The sequence below is a fragment of the Python bivittatus genome, unplaced genomic scaffold (genome assembly GCF_059951505.1).
Source record: "Python bivittatus isolate LINGU-HERP-01145 unplaced genomic scaffold, Pbiv_v1 ctg000320_np1212, whole genome shotgun sequence".
NCBI classification, from domain to species: Eukaryota; Metazoa; Chordata; class Lepidosauria; order Squamata; family Pythonidae; genus Python; species Python bivittatus.
The window spans coordinates 11,421,399-11,439,783 of record NW_028277052.1 but is presented as its reverse complement, the minus strand read 5'-3'; the positions used below and the strand labels follow the sequence as shown (position 1 = coordinate 11,439,783).

The window sequence follows — 18,385 nt, the reverse complement described above, 5'->3', positions numbered from 1 at the left end:
GAAGCATTCCTGGGGATATAAATGTTGTATTCAAACAAGCCAGGAAGACACACTTTTTGGAAAGGCTGGTTTATATATTTAATGGGAGTAAGTCTCATTAAGCTCAAGGGGGCAAACGTACTGCATTGCACTGAAGAGCTGATGTGTCCACACAAAGCTCAAATGTGTACTATATAAATTCAGAGACCTTTCAAAACAATAATTAGCATGCATCGTAATTAGCCCCAAATAGCCACCATATTTATCTCATCTGTGTTTCAGCTGTACACAGAGATGCCATTGTATACTGCCTGGTATTCTCTAGGTCTTAGGTAATATGTATGTGGGTACAGAAAGTCAAATCTCTTGGGGAGGACCTGGCTCCTGGTGACTTCATGGACATCTCCATCCTGGCAATGCTTACCTGGCAACAGGAAGGATGTGGCGTGCCATTGCTTTCTTCCAAGATGTGTTTCAACTGCTAGGCTAGCCTCTGACCTTGGGATTCCCAGCTAGTGTCCCAACCAAGTACCAGTCAGGTTTCACCTTGCTTAGTTCCCAAGCTCAGAGAATGGCCAAGGTCTGCCTCCATGTTAAAAGATAGCAATTTAAAATACTATCTGTGTCTTTAACAGATTACAGCTCCATTTGGCTTACAATGTCCCCAAAGTGCTTACAACAGACAGGTGGCTAACTGTTTGGTTAGGTACCCATGGACTTCCACGGGGCTGGACGAAACATCGAATCAAGATGTTGATTCCCGTGGTGACCCCACCTTCAAAGGCTCAGCTCAAACAGGTGATGCTGGCGACCCCAGCCTATCCGGAGCAAGACGGCCACCAGGCTCCGCGGGCAGAAGGCAGCGGCTGCTTCGGTCCGTGGTCCCCGGCCGGGCGAGGTCGATGCTGCCCAGGTGGAAGCCCAGCGCCAGCCCCGGAGAAAACCGTGGCGGCGGCGCGCGGGCTGCTCATCTCGAAACGTGACTCGGGCTCGGCCAGCGGCCCGGGCAGGGCAGGGGAGGGGAGGGAAGGGAGGGGCAGCCCAGGCGGGCAGTTCCCCCTCTCGCCCTCGCCCTGGCCCTGGCCCTGCCCGCGCCGGGGCGGGGAAGCGGCCTTGAATCAGCGGCGTGTGCCCGGCGGCTGGCCTCCAGCGGGGCATTTAAATGCCAGCCGGGAGGCAGCCCGAAGCAGCGCCAGCCGCCGCCGCCGCCGCCGCCAGCCACGCCGGAACGAAGCAAGAGCCGGCCCGCTCGCCCGCGTCCCGCTCCGAGAGGAACGCGCGCGGTCGCTTCCCACGCCAGCAGCCAGCCGGCCGGCCGGCCGGGACTTGCTTCGCCCCGCTCCTCGCCCGGGTCCCCCTCAGCAGCCATGCGGGCGATCCCTGCGCCGGGCATCCGCTTCCTTCGCTCCTTCTCCCGGGACAGCTGGTAAGGAGGGCCCCACGCGGGGCGGGCTCGCCGCCGGCCGCCCGGGCGCCCCATCGCGTCCACTGTCTTCGGGCCCTCGGCCACGACTCCGAAGCTCACCGGGGCTTTTCGGGGTGGGGTGGAGAATAGGAGGCCAGCCGGCGAGCACCGAGGCGGGCAGGCGGGCGGCCTCCCTTGTCCTCCGCTAGGCCTGCCGCGATCGCCCCGGGCCTGAACCGTCCCTCTCTTTTGTTCCTGGCTCGAACAAAGAGCCGGCGCTCGCGGGAACCGAGCCCATCTGCGTGCAGCTGCCCGGCGGGAGAGAAGCGCCCCGGGCGGACCGCCTGCAGCCCAGCAGCGGGGCACGTGCCAGAGACGCCCGGCCGGCTCGCTCCTGGCTGGCTTCGGCGGCAGTGGGGGCAGCCGCGCGGCTGCAAGCCGGCAGAGGAGCCGCGGGGGTAGAGGAGGGCGGGCAGACTCGAAGCTCCCTGGAGCCGCTTCTCCCTCCCGGTTCCTAAGAATCCTGAGATCCTGAACCTCCGCCTTAAGGATCCACTCGTGCCCTTAGAATGAAAGGATCTGGAATCCATCAGGGCTTGTTTCGGAGCCCCCAAATCCAGTGCAGCTTGCAGTCTCTCTAGGGGAGAATCCATTCCTGGGTATCTTGTGCTTCCTCCTTTGGGGTACGGGGGCAGGCGGAATCAGACACCCTTCTATTCAGTGGATCCAGCTGGGAGTCGACTGCCCTGAGTTCAAGGGTCCGATTTGGAATATGGCAGCTGCTTGTGGTTCTGTGGAAACAGACTAGGATGGTGTGGAGTTATTGCAATTTTGGTAGGTGTATTAGTATGACGTTATATAATATTATTGAAAGGCAACCAGCTTGGTTATCTGGCATCTGCAGTGCCTTCACAAACTTGTTTCTCTTGGAGAGAAAAGCCTTGCCCAATCTAAGCCTTCAAGGTGAGTTGGGACTAGTCCTCAAATGTCCAGGTATCTTCCAGCTGGAAGGAGTTCCAGTTCCAGTATACAGGATGGGCAAACCATAGATCAGTGGCCGAATATATGCAAGGTTCCATGTTCAGTCCCTGCCATGTCCAAGTCAAATAGTGATGCCGACTTCCATGGAGACAGTCATCTGCCATAATGCAGAGGTTCCAACAGCAGAAGTTGAGCTGAATTGTTTTGAATCTTCCCTAATGGTATCCCTTAAGGGGCAACATACATTGTGTGTAGAAATGAACGCTACATCTCATTGATTGAATGTGCAGCCCATATTATTAACTTCTTTGTCTACAGCAGGAGTGAGGAAACTCCTAGCCAAGAGACAGTCCCTTCTGCTCTTGGGATCTCCTTGTGACCCTTACTTTTTCTTCCTGGTTAGCTGAATGGCAGGAAAAGTAAGGAGTGCTGGGGAAAGCAAGGTCTGTGCTACATCAGGTTTTGTAGGAAAGACCTGGAACCAGATCATAAAATCCATGTTAGCTATCACTTGTGTGGTTTTCCTTCTGAATATAAGAAGGGTGTCTTTCCAATATGTCATTCTTCACATGTTTGGAAATCACTCCAAATGACTGGGCGGGTGCAAATCATTATGCCAAAAAGGTCCCAAAGCGAGCAGCAATTGAGTCACTGGTGGCTAAAGATTGCTTTGCTCTGTGATCCTAAATGACTTTTTTATTTCCATTCAGATCTGTCTTAACCTTTGCTGGTTTGGCCACAAAGCAATAAGAAGGCTCATTCTGTCTCGCTTTCCTGTTCTCAGTGACAATAATGCCCACCTTGACATATTCTTTCTTTCCTCATTGGCTGTTTGCCATTTCCAACAGCGTGGCATCCAAACCTCTCTCTCCTTAGTTCCCCTGAGTGTCTGCAACCTATATAAAATCAACTTTATTTGATTCCTGGGTCAGCTACGTTTTACCTAGTTTCTGCAAGTGTCACAAGGAAAATACATCCTGGGTTTGTGTGACCCAGACTGGAACAGGTTATTACGGTTTATTTGATTGAGCTTGGCAATATCACATTGGTTGTCCAAAGATACCACCTCTCTCCATTTAATTTCCCCAAACACAGTGATGATGATTTGTACGGGCAAGCAATTACAATGGAAATTATACTTGTCTTCTGAGACTGATTTGTTCTAGTTTTGCCTACGTGCAAAAAAGTTCGGAGTTGTGAGTTTACAAGATGGACAAGTCCCTCCTCTGTAGTGTTTCTGTACAGCAGTGGAAAGCAATCAGGTCATCTCTCTCTGGTGCTGTTTTATAGCATGAATAGATCAAGCTTCTAATGAGAAATCCCAAGCAAAACACTGAAAAAGAAATAGCTGGGGCATTTGTGGTAGATTTTTCTAAGGGAGCAATTGCTGCTAATTTGAGTAGGCATGTTCCTGCCTTGATGACTGCAGGATTGGCCAGGGGACTTGCATCTGGGATCGAGCTGCTGTGGATGAAACACTGTAGAAAGGGCATCCATTTCATCTCATACCCTTTGGTTGTCAACCGAGCCAGCACCCACGCACCAGTAAGAGAGCAGGTTGGGCTTGTAAGACTTGGGCGTGGCCTTCTCCAAGCAGTGAAACCATACATAACCAAACTTGTTTATATTAGGAATTAGGAACATGCTAAATAAAACCTTGCTAGATCTGATTGATGGTCTATTTACCAATTCAGCAAGCTGTCTCCTATGCTAACAAACCAAATGCCCCTGAGAAGCCTACAGAGAGTGGTCTCCCATCATTGTTCTCCAGTGACCAGCATTAAGTGAAAGTCAAAATATTTTTTTTGATTCTAAAGATGGCATAACAGCCTTAAGCCTAGAAACCATTGTTACACTAGTGTCCAAAAGCAAGGATGGAAGGAACTGACCAGCCCTTCCAAAGCCAAGAATTACATAGTGCCCAAAGATTGTTAGTCCTATAAAAACATAGCCTTCTCCATGAAGATCTTATTCCAAAGATCATCTGCCATGATGTCCTATCATTTCATTTCAGAAACTGGATTCTTTTCATGCAGTCTGCATTCTTTCTCTATGCATTGATATAGTTTCTTTGGTGCTTATAACAAGCAGACCAGATTCCTTTGTCATTGTTGGCTGCTGTCATCCTTACTATTTGCAACTTCTGTGTTGGAATCCTCTAAAGAGATTAGTAAGCAAATAAGTTGCAAAGAGCATATACCGTAGTATATCTGCACATCTTTATAATTTTGTTGCCACAGGGTTAAACTGTTATCTTTCTGAGAATTCCTTAAGCATATCATTGTGTAACCCATTGTTCAGATTTTGAGCCTTTTATGCAGGAATTGTTTTTATATGAATATTCATTTGGAGGGAGCCACAACTCCTGTTCCCAAAAACTTAAGGCAGAATATGCATGCAACAGCCACTGAGCCACACAGTCAACAGGGAATAACAGTTAAGAGCACTGAAACTTTATTGGGAATTCCATCTACCTGCCCCTCCCATTTGCGTCATCCTAGACCTTCCTGGCTCAAATTGGATTTTCAAGATCACTGCCAATCTTAAGCATTTAGATCCCTCACATCTTATCAGTATATTCACATGCACAGCTCTTAGGCAAGACTTGGTGATGTGTAGAAGCTGAATTAGACCAAAGGTCTATTTTCCTTCAGATCCTGTTTTGCACAGTGCCCAACCAGAAGCTTGAAGCAGGCAGCAAATAACATTCTTCTGGCTATTCCACATTCTCCTCTCTTCCTTTGCGAGGGCTGCCATTACAATGGTGAAACCCAGTTCTCCCTCTCTTGTGCTTGACTCAGTTTCTGCAGGCATGAAATGACTCATTTAATAGGATATTTATTTGGCTTTATTTTAGCAGTTGTTTTTGGTGCTCCAGCTCATGGAAAAAGGAAGGTTAGGAAATCTGGTTGGTGGTGTTGCCATAACTTTCCCCAGTCTGCCAAAATTTTCAGCAAACCTGCTGTTCTGGGTGGGAATTCTGTGAATTCAAGTGCAACATGCTTGAATAACTGCAACTTGTAGATTCATTTGCTTACTTTTAATTTCTGCAATGAATGGTTTGACTCCTAGTTCATCCTGTTCTTCAGAGGATGTCCACAGATAGGTTCATTCCTAACCAGTGACCCCCAAATGATAACCACATGCAAGTGCCTAAGGGCAGAGTTTGTGTTGCAACATGTGTTTCATCAGCTGCTCTTTCTCCCCCCCCCCTCCCCTTGCAATGCCTATGGCCCCACAGCAGTAGAGCACCTGAAGAAAAGTCAGCTTTGATTTTTCTATCCAAATTTGATCTTCTCTGTTCTCTCAGGACCAACGAAAAGCAATCAGGAACAGTTTTTGTCCCAACCTAAATCCATTCAATTATCTGGGGCTGTAACATCTTCACACCCTCATCTCTTAATTAACCTATTAACCTAATGGGGGTGAGGAAAGCTAGTGTGCAACGCAGTTATTCTGGTTTCTAAATGGCCCACTAACCTACCTTTGCCTTACAAAAAGCTGCATAATTAGACTGTCAATGTAAGAACCGCTGTACTCAGTCCTCAATGAATGCAACTCTCATTGAAACCAATACGTGTTCAGAGACAAGTAGATTTATTGAGAAAAGAGTAGTACACAGCTCTAAGGTACAAAGAAATAGCTGGAACTAAATTCCCCATGTGCCAAACCCCAATTCAAGTTCTCTCATTGCCCCCTCCCCCTCGATTGTTGAATCCTTCCCACGCAGATTGTTGGAGCTCTCAGATTTCCTCCACTGCCATGCCCTTAATCGATCCTGAAGATTTGGAAATGGCTCATCAGCGCCTAGCGTGTGAAGGAGTGGTCGCGAGGATTATGACAGTCAATTGCAAAAGAGCTTGTGCCTGTTAAAGAAAGCTCTGGCTATCTGTACACCTGAACTAAGGCAATACATGGTTTGGCTTGTGCTTAGTGCTGCATGAACCCAGCTGTTGTGCTGTGTAAGCTATTGTTGTGTGTTGTGTGAATGGACAGTTCTGGCTTATTCGACCAAATATGGTTAAAGTCATCATGTCTTAGGACAACCCATTAGTCCAGCCTATTAATCCATTTTATCAGCAGTAGCTTCAGGCTCTCAAGCCATCTTTTTATTATTTTCTATTAGATCTTTTCAACTGGAGATATCAGCAAATGAGCATTTAAATCAGGTGCTCCAGACCCTCCCTTCTGCTCAAGAATCTCTACCTTAAATGTCATGAATAGCTAAAGAGAATATCACAATAAGCATATTAAGCAACACAAATGACCTGGTTCATCTAATTGCCAAAGGCACAGTTGGAAAGAGATATAATTATAATAAGCTTTCAGAAGAGATTCATGTACATCCTTGTAGTTCTGCTTATTAAAATAGATCTTTAAACTGGTTGGCTAAGAACAAAGCCATTTTCCAAACCAAAAAATACCTGTCAATGAGTTTGACGCCATTCCTGAGAAAGGCCTATTCTAGAGCAGGATTTGAGTTGTTGGATTCCAGGGCCAAATATGGGTGCTTCCATCACTTGCCATATCACGAGAGGACGTGTATATGCTGTGCCCCAGTTATCGAAGATATTGCTCATGTTTTGTTTGACTGTCAACTGTATGCCCTTTTAGGCTTAGATGTTCAAAATCCCTACTTGAAAGAACAGCCTACTAGGACCTGAACCGCAAATTGCCCTATTTCCTCCTGGACTCTAACATATACATTGTGAGCAGAACTGCTAAGTTCATAGACAAGGCAATTCTGCTAAGAATCCGTTAGATTGAATAGATCAGGGTATCGTGTAAAGATGATGGATTTATCTGAACGTTGATTTTTTGTATTTAGCACATTTTATTACTGTATTTTCTTTTGCCCATTTTTTTTTTGGAAATAGACCTTATGTTTTATCTTTATTTTTTTTATATGGTCATAAGACTAATTAATCAATAAACTATCACTATCACTATTTTCATTCCCACCCAACTATAATGACATTTCTGTCCTCATGTAACACAGATTTGAGCAAAAAGAGAGAAGTTAAAGGTCAGTGACATGGACGAATTACTGTTTTTTAAGTCTACAGACTTTTAAAGGGCATGAATTCAATGACACATCAAGATAGCCCTCTCCCCCAAATAATGGCTAAATGTTGTATACAGTTGAATGAAGAGCAACAAATTATTTTTTTTCTTCTTGGATGTTACCCATCAAGTAAGACTTCTGATAAATCTTCAAGTTACATATTACAAAGATCACATCTCATGTCAGAAGTCTTTTGGTAGCTCTGCACCAGAGAAACAGTAAAGTGACATCTCTTAGAGAAGTAGCTTTTTCAAACATTGAATGGGTCACATATTATATTAAGCTATAGTTTGCTTAAATCTGGATGGTTAAATAAACCACAGTTGTTGATTCACAAAGCTCCCTGACCTTTAAATAACAGTTCACAGTGGTTTCACTAACATGTTGAATCAAAACCAAAGAAACCACATGGTGGTCTAGCATGCTGTGTGAACTCAATGACTGTCTCTCAGTTTCCTGTGTTTCTGGTGGTCTACTTTGATAAAGGAATAAGGAAAAGGTACTGGTAGCCCACTCCCTAAAGTAACTTGCCAGAAAAATTTGCTCTTAAGGATCCCATCCATTATATACAGCTGGATTAATAATTTTTTATCATGCCTTGTCAGCTTCTCATGCATTCAGTCAGAAGCCAAGTCCACTGAAAATTTACAGTGCACCTAAAAAATGCACAAATTTTGCCTGTGTCACATTCACCAACATAGGCATTTTATGCCTATAGTTCCCTAAAATATTATTTTTTAACACATCTCCTTAATGCAATGCTTTGTAATATAAAGATTCTTATAATACAGAGGGATGCGTTTTAGGAAAACGTTTACCATAATCTTATTGGAATGCTGTTTTAATTTGTTTCTGCCTTTTGGAGATGTTCCATATTCGATTGCTATGCTATGTTTATTATCAGCCATTAATTTTGCATTTTAAGCTTTTGTGGGTTGTATTTTAAACCTATAAAGATGTTTTTCATTGTTTCAGGTATTATTTCTCTTGTTATCTGTCTCAGGTTCCAAGGACACAAGGAAGGTTATAGAAATGTTACAATTAATTAAATTAAATTAAATACCATACAACTTTTCTGATCAAATTATCAGGCAATTTGAGATGAATTTTTGAAATGATACTCGGTTTCAAATACATCTATTTACTGGAAGAGAGAAGATCTCTTTTCAAAATGGGAAAATCTTATTTGTCACTTTGTTCCTATAAAGTGTAATGAATGTGTTTATGACCCCTTGGGACATTGACTAACTACAGTGGAGAGAGATGTTCCCTTAAGATGCCGATTGAAACAGAAAGCAACAGAGGATTGCTGTGGTTTTTAAGGACATCAGTACTTTTGACACCTCCTTCAAGGATAAACATGGCAAACTGAGTTTTCTTGCCTATTTATATATGAATGTAACCTTAGTTGCCTTACTGCTCTCTACTTTATGCAGAGAGCATAAAGTTCAAAGTAAACAAAATGAGCTGGCTGTATTTTCTCCTTGTCTGAAGACAGTTGCGTGCAAAACCATGGAGACGTATGGATCAAAACTGTTGCTATAAGTAGGGTCATCGCTTTGTCCTAATAAGACCTTCCAAAGGTCAAAGGAATTGTTTTATTGAATTTAAATAAGCATGTTTCTATCAGCTTATGAAAAAATCTGAACTCTCAGTACTGTGTAAATCTGATTCCTAAAGTTCTTCCAGTCAAATAGCCTTATTCAGAGTTTGTATGAGAAGGTTTATTGACTCTAATTGAAGCTCTGCACCAAATTGTTTTACCAAGCTGTCTGGCTGTGTTAGCCCTTCGAGGTAGTCCAGACAAGAAGCACAACCAGGAGTAAATAGCTCTATCTTAATTATAAGGTTCCATCAACAGAATCTTGCAAGATTGAAAGTATTTCTCCCCTCCTTTCCTTTTACTCTCTGGAAAACTAGGGAGGGTCTCTTCTGAAACATTTCTTATGCCCTCCCTCCTTCTGTGGGCTGAGATAACGTTTACACACCGGTTGTTCAGTCTGCGGCTCTTCCTCCTGTCTCCCAAGGTCATTCCACATACATTACAGTTGGTGCACATTCCTCAAACAATTGATATTTTTTTTTAAAAAAGCTTCCTCTGCAATCAAGGAGCTCCTTTAAAAAAAACAAAAACTGTTTCTCTTCATTATAATTGCATCTCTTTTTCCCCCAGTTAATTGAATACAACTGGCAAAGCTGTATGGCAAGATGATAGATAAAAGAGAGGTAAATAGGCCTCAAGAGATTCCATCAACTGTCCTGCTGTCAAAAGATATTTATTTAGTGTTTAAGAGTGCAGAAAAATGCTTGGCACACAGAGGATGCTGAACCTCTGAAGTTCTGATAATAGAGTTTTGGCCATGCTATGAAATTATGAATGGAGCATTACTGTTCGTGCTTCAAACAGCCACTGCCAGAGGGAGTGGAATGGCCCAGTAATAGTGACCTATATTCCTAGAAGGCTTATATAAGTAGAAGACAAATGGAGAACCAAACTAACCAGAAATAATTATGAGCCTGGAACTATTAAAAAGATGATCTAACTAGACGAGTCTTCTCCAACATTCCAGGAAAGTAATAATAGAAAGGCCATCATCTGTAGGAAGCATGGCCATTGCTAGAGATGATGGGATCTGAGATCAGTTCTTTTGGCAGCCACCAGGTTAGGTCATTATCCATCCAACAAGACACTGGACTATTTCAGCGCTGACTGCTGTAGTGGATGTTTTGAGAGCTGAGTCTCCATTTGCATTTTCAGCATGGTTTAGTAAGCCGTGTCGTTTTCATAATTTCCTGGCATGAAGTTATAATACTGGTATAGCAACTTTGTTTTCATGAGGGGCCTGCATGTGACCTCTAAGGGCCATCCAGGGGCTGTAGCCGCCCCCCCCACAAAGTAGACAGGGACAGGATAAAAACTAAACTTGATTTCATTTAAGTGGCATTTAATTACAAATACAATTGAAGTAATTAAATTCCATCTATACAATTGCATCCTATGCGTTTAATAATTTTCCTCTCCAGTCACAATAATGGTTATCAGTTGGTTGTGACCTCTGGAGGCTTTGAGGTTTTGTGTGTAGGAGGCTTTCAACTTTGTGTGGCTGAGGGGGATCAACCTACATGGCTACACAAGAACCGTGTCCCTCCTGAGCCAGATAATGCTCTTGGTCTTTAAAGAGTTGTCTTATTTTTTTCAATTTTCAGAATCTATTTTAACACCTCAGTTTGGCTTCAAAGCAGAAGTGAAAGCAGTTGTAACAAGAAGAAAGAGAACCAAGCTTGTAATTTCCTGAGAAGACCAAGTAGGATTAATCCCCCCAACACAGAAAAAAGAGACTCTCTTAAATGCGTAGGGAATCCAGTGCTATCATAAGCCACCCACTGCTCCAACAATTTTGACTTTGAATGAACTGAGCACTATAAACAGGATCAGTATCAAGATCCAGAAGTCTTTCATAAAACACATTATTCAAAACAAAATAAAACCAAACAATAATATGATCCAGAGCAGAGGATCATTTAAATACAGGAAACTGACATCTGCTTTCCCATTTGTTCTTCCACTCAAAAAGATCCTATTAACATTTCTGATGAAGAAACACACAATTTTTTTGCATATCATTGTGAAGCTTCTCTGAGTCCAACTTTCAGAGATTGTCTCTTGGTCATCTTGCTGCAAAAGTTGATCAGCAAGAGCTCACATAAGGCTGAGATCTGTTTTCACTGAGGAAGGCAGGAGTGAGCCTCTTCCTGTTTCTGCAGCACACAGAAGACCAAAACCAACGTTCCTTGTATGGTTTAATTTCCATCGTCACTCCCCATGTGATTCTGAAAATATGCTTGTGCTGACTTGCTTTGGAGAATGGAACGATTCCAATGGAAGAGAATATATGAGAATATGCAGTTCAGGGCTGAACTGTAGAGTCCTTCATGCCCTCTGAGCATGATTCATCAAGCTTGGAGAGCACCAAGGACTCCACGATGGAAAGATTGCATTGCTCCTTCTGTAAAAAAAAAAAGGAAGTGGCAGACGAGTTGGCTTGCTGACTGTTGAATCTCTCCTCTTTACTTGCAGAGCAATTGTTGCATTCATTTACATGGATTCAATCACATTGAAGGCTAAACCAGGGATTCTCATTTAATCCTTATGTCTGAATCCAGCAGCAGTGAAGGAAGCAATTTCATACAGACCATATCTCTGTCCCATCCAAAGAAGAGACAAATATTCTGGGGTGATTCTGCCTCTGGAGTTATGTTAAGCATTCCGGATTCCTTATCTTGGGAAGGGAGAAAATCTAAGAAGGGGCATTTAGTTATTCCCCCCACCCCACCCCTACCACACCCCCAATTTTTTTTTTAAAAAAAATTGCCCCTGTTTCCATCATGGTGAGGTTACCAAATCTTTATCATTGTAAAGAAGTCGCACCGTAGCTAGCAAGACTGTAAGTAAGGGAAGTAACAAGGATGCTGAAGGGGGGAAAGAACATTTGTAGTTCTGGCTTTATTTGAGGAAGTTTAAAACTTGGGATGTTGCTTAGCTTGTTTTCAATCAGTCGTGATTTAAATAAATCTGAGATCAGTTGTTTTGTGTCGAAAAGTGGCTGTAAGAAAAGACATTCCAGAGCATGGTATAAGCAAACTGTGGACCTCAGATGTTGAATGCTAAAGAATTGGCTTATGGACCATTTTGAGGGAGGCGGGGGGGCAGAATGAAGTCCCCATAGGCTGGATGTGCCACCCTGGCAGGGCAGGTTAACAGTATGAGCCAGAGATTCCCAACCTCATTCTGGTTGTTAGCAGTGGACTTAATTATTTCATAGGAAGCTGACTTGAACAAAGTCAGACCTTTGGTTTCCCAGTGTCAAAAGGCTGAGTGAGTGGTTGGTAAGCTTTAGAAAGGTTCTTCAAGAATAAATGGCAATATAGACTGTCTGAAAATGGTATGTTCCTGTACTCTGACCTTTGCCTGTGATGTGCAACTGAAGGAGAATCCAGGGCCTGCTTCAGAGCAGCAAAGAGGCATAGAAGTTAGATTGGGAACAGTTTCCAATTCCCAATAGGAACAGCAATTATTTATTTAACAGTTTCCAATTCCCAATAGGAACAGCAATTAATTAATTAATTAATTAATTAATTATATTGGTATAGCCTCCCATCGCACAAAAGAAGTGACTCTGGGCAGCATACAACACTCAGTTAAAAAGAACACCAATAAATAGATATGAAACAGTCATTATTAAAAGTATAAAAACTGTAAAAAACACACAGAGCAAGAGAGGAGGATGTTAACCACAGTAAGGGAGCCATCGCAAAATCTCCCTGGTCCCCTGGGACCCTCAGGCCTGATCACATAGCCAGGTCTTGAGGGAGCTGCGGAACGTTGAGAGGGATGGAGCTGATCTCCCTTCCGGGGGAGAAGATTCCGCAAGGCGGGCGCCACGGCAGAGAAGGCCTGTCTCTGGGATCTGCCAATTGGAATTCCCTGGCAGGCAGGACCCACAGCGTGCCTTCCCTGCCAGACTTGATGGGACGGGCAGGTGTAATTGGGGAGAGGCGGTCCCTCAAATAACCCGGCCCCATGCCATGAAGGGCTTTAAAAGTCAAAACCAACACCTTGAATTGGACCCAGAAGCAAACTGGCAACTAATGCAGTTCACGGAGCAGAAGTGTAACGTGAACCCTTCCAGGGGCACACATATAACTGCCCATGCTGCTGCATTTTGCACCAGCTGAAGCTTCTAGATAGTCTTCAAGAGCAGCCCCATGTACAGCGCATTACAAAAGTCCAAGCAAGAGGTAATCAGAGCATGAGTGACTGTGAGCAGAGCCTCCCAGTTCAGTAAAGGGCACAACTGGAGCACAACATGAAGCTGTACAAAGGCCCTCCTAGCCACAACTGCCACCTGCTCTTTGAGCAGGAGTTGTGAGTCTAGGAGGACCCCCAAATTGCGCACTGGGTGTGTCTGGGGCAACACCAGCCCATCCAGCACCAAGATGGTATAGTCCTAGCACCGGAAAGCTCCAAAACCTAAAGCCATTCAGTCTTGCCAGGATTCAGCTGAAGCCTGTTGTTCCCCATCCAGACCCTCGCAGCCTCCAGGCACCAGGATAAGACCAATAACTTGTCCTCTGCTTTTTAGCAACTTAGTTAAAAGATTTTCCCTTACATATAATGCCTGGGACACTTTGGAGAGCAGTCGCTGCACCCTAAGTTGCCATATTGAATCTGGATCCAAGCTGTCCTCCTATTAGAGGACCCTAGGCAGCTAGTTAAACCTTAATTCTCCATGTGCTTCTATTATTCCTTAATAGATTCCGCAAGGCAGGCGCCACTCAGGAGATCCTTGGCCATTCAAGGGGCCAAGGGACGCAATTTTGAGTGGAGGGCTGAAAGCCAGACTCCAAAAAAATAGGTGGAGTCAGGACAAAGAATGGAGTAAGATGAAGACAAATATTCAATGCTTACCCTGTCTTATTAATAATTATGATTTGGCAGCCCAAGTTTTAGGAGACCCACAATTTATACACTCCTGTCCTCTGTGAATTGAGGCAACTTTACTGTGAAGTATTCATTGATTTCCATCCTTCTGTAATCTATCCCTCTACCTCATGAACATTGTTTTGTAGGTATCGGGGATTGATTCTGGTGCTAACGTTCCTGTGCTACACGACTTTTCATCTCTCACGGAAACCCATTAGCATTGTAAAGGTAGGTATAAAAAAAAACCCAGGGTGCAAGACTGTATTTTAGGCATGCAAGGATGGGAGACTCCTTGGCTATCATGATGAAGATCTTTACTGTATTTGCCAACAATCTCCATTAAACAGAGCAGTATTTCTCAATCTTGGCAACTTTAAGATGTGTGGACTTCAACTCCCAGAATTCCCCAGCCAGCATGGCTGGCTGGGGAATTCTGGGAGTTGAAGTCCACACATTTTCAAGCTCCCAAGGTTGAGAAACACTGGAAAAGAGAATGTAGTACTTCCAAGTAAATATTTAGCAGTATTCGATGGATATTTTTCTCCTGTTTTACTCTTGCCTCCCCTTTCTCTCTGTCTCATTTTCCAGATTATAAACTCCTTGTTAACAGATTTGTCCTTACATACTCCTAAAAGTCATGCTGATGTCATAAAAGTGATATCACTATAGTGATGATGATGAGGATGATCATCGTCATCTGGTATTTATTCTTTTTTTTTGTCAGAGTGAACTGCATTATAACTGTTCTTCACGGGGATCCAGACCAAACAATGAGTCAAACAGCACCACGTGGTGTGACTGGAAGCCTTTTGGTAAGGTATTTCTTAGTATCTGTTTCCCATCAAAACCAGAGTCATCTTGGGTCATCAAATTGCTGTAGGACAGGAGGGCTGGATAGGTAAAGACTAAGGCACTGTGAAATGGGGAAGGGTTGTAGCTCAGAGGAGAGCATCTTTTCTGCATTCTGTCCTATCCTGGTATCTACAGGTATGGTGGGAAGGAACAGAAGCCCTGTCCTTCCTTGGCTGGTGGTGTTTACTACTCCCCATCTGTTCAGTATGTTTTTCAAGGCTATTCTTCCTCCTGCTTGAAAAATTGAAGAGGTGTTTTGCATTCTAAGGTTTCTTCTAGCAACTTTTGCTTTTGGGCTGTAGCAGAAACCAGACCACCTGTAGGGCAGCCTTTATCACCACCTTAAGCCTTGATCCCAGTACAGTCCATTAAACAAAACGGTGCCTTCCAAGTGTTCTGATGCGATGACTTATCTGAACCTTGACTTCTCTATATTGTTGAGAGCCACATAAAGTGTCCTTGATTTGGGGTGGCTGGAAATTAGCAAATATTTAATTTTTTGGCAATTAAAATTATGCCAAAAATTAAAAATCTTTCATGTTATCAGCAATTCGAGCACCTTCACAGAGCTGCTTAGGCCAAAAAGGGAGAGCTTGCCACCTGCAAGGGACATACAGCCTCAAACAGATAACTTGATCCGAAGCTTTCTTCTGGGTGCTACTCATCCAAGGCTTTCGAAGCAGTGGCCTTGAGTCATCCTCATCAGTTTGGGGCCCACCTTAATATTGTGCAGGATTTGAAGTGAGGATTGATTATTACTTTTCATCCAACCGAGTAATGTTATAATCAAATGGAATCAGAAAGCATATCCTATAAGACTAAACTACAGCCCCAGGAACGTTAACATCCTGAGTCTTCAAAAGAACTCATCATCCTCTGATCCTTTTTAACTAGAAAGGTTGGTGATTGACCTGATGTCTTGTGACAGCAAAGTGTTTATCACTGAATCCAGAGTGGGGGATGTCAGGTGCAAATCAGTCTGTTTAAAAGCTTGTTTGCAGTTGGGAATGTAGAAGACAAAGCCAAGGACCACATGGATTCTTTATTGGTGCATTTCTTCATTGGTGCAATTCTTCATGGAATTTTATCCCATCTTTTTGCCAATGTTTTGGGAGGCAAGCATTGTTCCTAGGGTTTTCCTTTCTTGTTTATCCCCTTCCAAATACCACTTGTTCAAGTTCTGAAAACTGTGTAAATTGCTCCTTTGGTGGAAGACCCTGAACTCACTCTATGCTCTATCTTTTCCCAGATCAGGATAACTATAAGGAGCTGTTTGGAGCCCTGGATAATGCTTTCTTGGTTGCTTATGCTATTGGAATGTATATCAGGTGTGTATTCCTACATACATTACCAACATGGGGTTAGGCGTTCTTCTTTTGGGGGAAGCAGTGCTGTGCAAAGCACAGAAAAGCAGTAAGGAGTAGTAAGACAAAGGAACCAAGGCATGAGATAAGAAAAAGAAAAGAACGTTTCTAGCAGCACCATTCACTATACATCTCAGGTTGGTTTTTCCCTGCACACCTCACTGGACATCTGGTTCCTCTGCTCAGTTAGAATCAAGGTTGGAAAACAGAGTCCCCTCTGTTATGATGGGGTCCCCTTAGATGTTGGAACAAAGGTAGCAAAGTACATTCTTGATCTCTTCCTCAATGAGGCTGGAGTTTTGCTGGGATTAGGGAGAGGGAGAACAGATCAGTAAGGAACTGAATTATGCAACCTGTCTGGCTGATTTCCTAGTCACATGACACCTCCATATACGATTCAAAATGATGGGATCCAGTAAGTGTTAAAGACTGGACTGAGTCTCCCGGTCTGGTTTACTGGGAGTGGGGAAGCTGTTTCAGTTGTCGCTGATGCTGTAGAAGTATTGGTAGTATGCAGAAGTTGTAGGATGAAAGCTGTCACTTTGGACAGCGTGTAGACCACCCTGTTGTTAAATGCTCTCTTATTAAGCAGAGGAAATGTAGGCATCCTTAAGGGGTGGCAACGGACCAAGCATGCATTGTGACATCATGACACATATCCTTGTGTGTGATATCTTGCCCTAAGTATGGAAGAGCGGGGCTTGTCTTGTGATTTCATCATTTTGGCATCAGTGTGGTTAAGAATGGACAGCTATGAAAGTAGACAGACAGACAGATACATACATAATCAGGAAAGGAAAGGCCTGAACACTCTTCCTGATGCACAAGTTTTCTAATTCCAGGGAATTTTTTTAAAATGAGAAGCAGGAAAGAGGGGTGCCTGTCTGCTACTTATAGTTTGAAATGATGTCATCTGTTTTGCCATCTGTCCCAGCATCCAGGTATTGCTTAGAGCGGCAAGGGGAAAAACAAGAGGGCTGCTAGATTAGAGAAACTAGTTAGTCTTATTCCTGTTTCATCTAATGCAGGGTTCCTCAACCTTGGCAACTTTAAGAAGCCAGATGCTGGCTGAGGAATTCTGGGAGTTGAAGTCCACGCGTCTTAAAGTTGCCAAGGTTGAGGAACCCTGATCTAATGGACCAGCCCAACCAGGTGCCCTCTAAATGGGTGTCAGGTTGAGGAAGGCAGCAGTGGGCAGTCCAATGCTTCTGGGATCCTGCATGCAGGGCAATGATTACCAACCATTTCTTATTGTCGCTTTCCAGCAACTGCTGCACAACTGCATTTTACCTGTGGAGTCTGGAGACTCTGCACTCAGGATGGTGTTTTTCTTCATAAGGACACCTGTGTTGGACTTTGCTTTAGCAAGGCAGTTTCTTACTGATAGTTTCACCATTTCTTTTGGCGTCATTTATAGTCAAGGTTTGATCTTGGTTGACTTTTACTGATAGGACCTTTCCATAATCAACTACTTCAACCATTTGTCATGGAGAGTGTCAGCAACCTGGCACCTTGGCAGCTCAAGTTGATGGTTTCAAAACATCCAGTAATCCAAGGGTGCTCTTAGGACATATCTATCATGTTTGATTACTCTGGCAAACATGACAACTGCCGGCCACGTTCAGGAGCAATCAACCCACTTCTCAACCCTGCAGGAAAGTAGTTGAGAGATAGAGAATTCCCTTAACTGGGGTTACAATAGCAGGCAGATAAGAAATCGGCTAATGGAGAGCCTGAAATGTCAACAGGATTCTTTTCCAGGTGATGGATTCTGTTTACTGAAAACTAAACAGACTCTTTGGTCTCCTAAGTAGTTATTAAAGAGCTTCATAGGGTTATTTGCAAGGCTGTTGATACGTCAGGATTGTGTAGGCAGATTAAAGAGAAGGTTCTTCAGCTTTGAGATGGAAGTCCTGCATTGTGTACAACAAACCCAGTTCCATTTTCAGCAACTGCATTTCAAATTGTGCTGCATTTTTTATCTTAATTTTGCCTGAAAACAACTTTGCGGTCTCTTCCCTCCCTCCCTCCCTCCCTCCCTCCCTCCCTCCCTCCTTTTTTCTTTCCTTCTTTCCTTTCCTTCGTTCCCTCCACTTTAATTTGTGTGTATAAGACCAATTCCTACATCCCAAAGCCAAAACTATTTGGCTTTTAGCTCTGAAGAGACAGAAAGAAAGCATAGGTAAAGTTAGGGCGTGAGCTTAAGGGATTTCAGACAGATCTGCATAAGAATGTTGATGTGCACAACAAGCTTC

At 43.7% G+C, this 18,385-nt stretch overlaps 1 protein-coding gene across 4 annotated transcripts in view; it reads left to right on the top strand.

Moving 5' to 3' along the window:
- The first annotated feature begins 1,032 nt into the window (after nt 1–1,032).
- The window catches only part of SLC37A2 (solute carrier family 37 member 2), a 44,186-nt gene continuing 26,833 nt past the window's right edge, over nt 1,033–18,385 (top strand). For 3 of the 4 annotated variants that reach the window (XR_015795850.1, XM_088139094.1, XM_088139093.1), the window contains exons 1-4: nt 1,033–1,405; nt 14,061–14,142; nt 14,639–14,726; nt 16,016–16,094. Coding sequence is in view for 3 of the 4 variants with exons in the window: in XM_088139094.1 (XP_087995220.1) it covers nt 1,347–1,405; nt 14,061–14,142; nt 14,639–14,726; nt 16,016–16,094 (308 nt within the window). In the remaining variant the exon portion in view is untranslated. The remainder of the gene's footprint in view (nt 1,406–14,060; nt 14,143–14,638; nt 14,727–16,015; nt 16,095–18,385) is intronic. The other variant, XM_088139095.1, reaches the window with a different exon arrangement.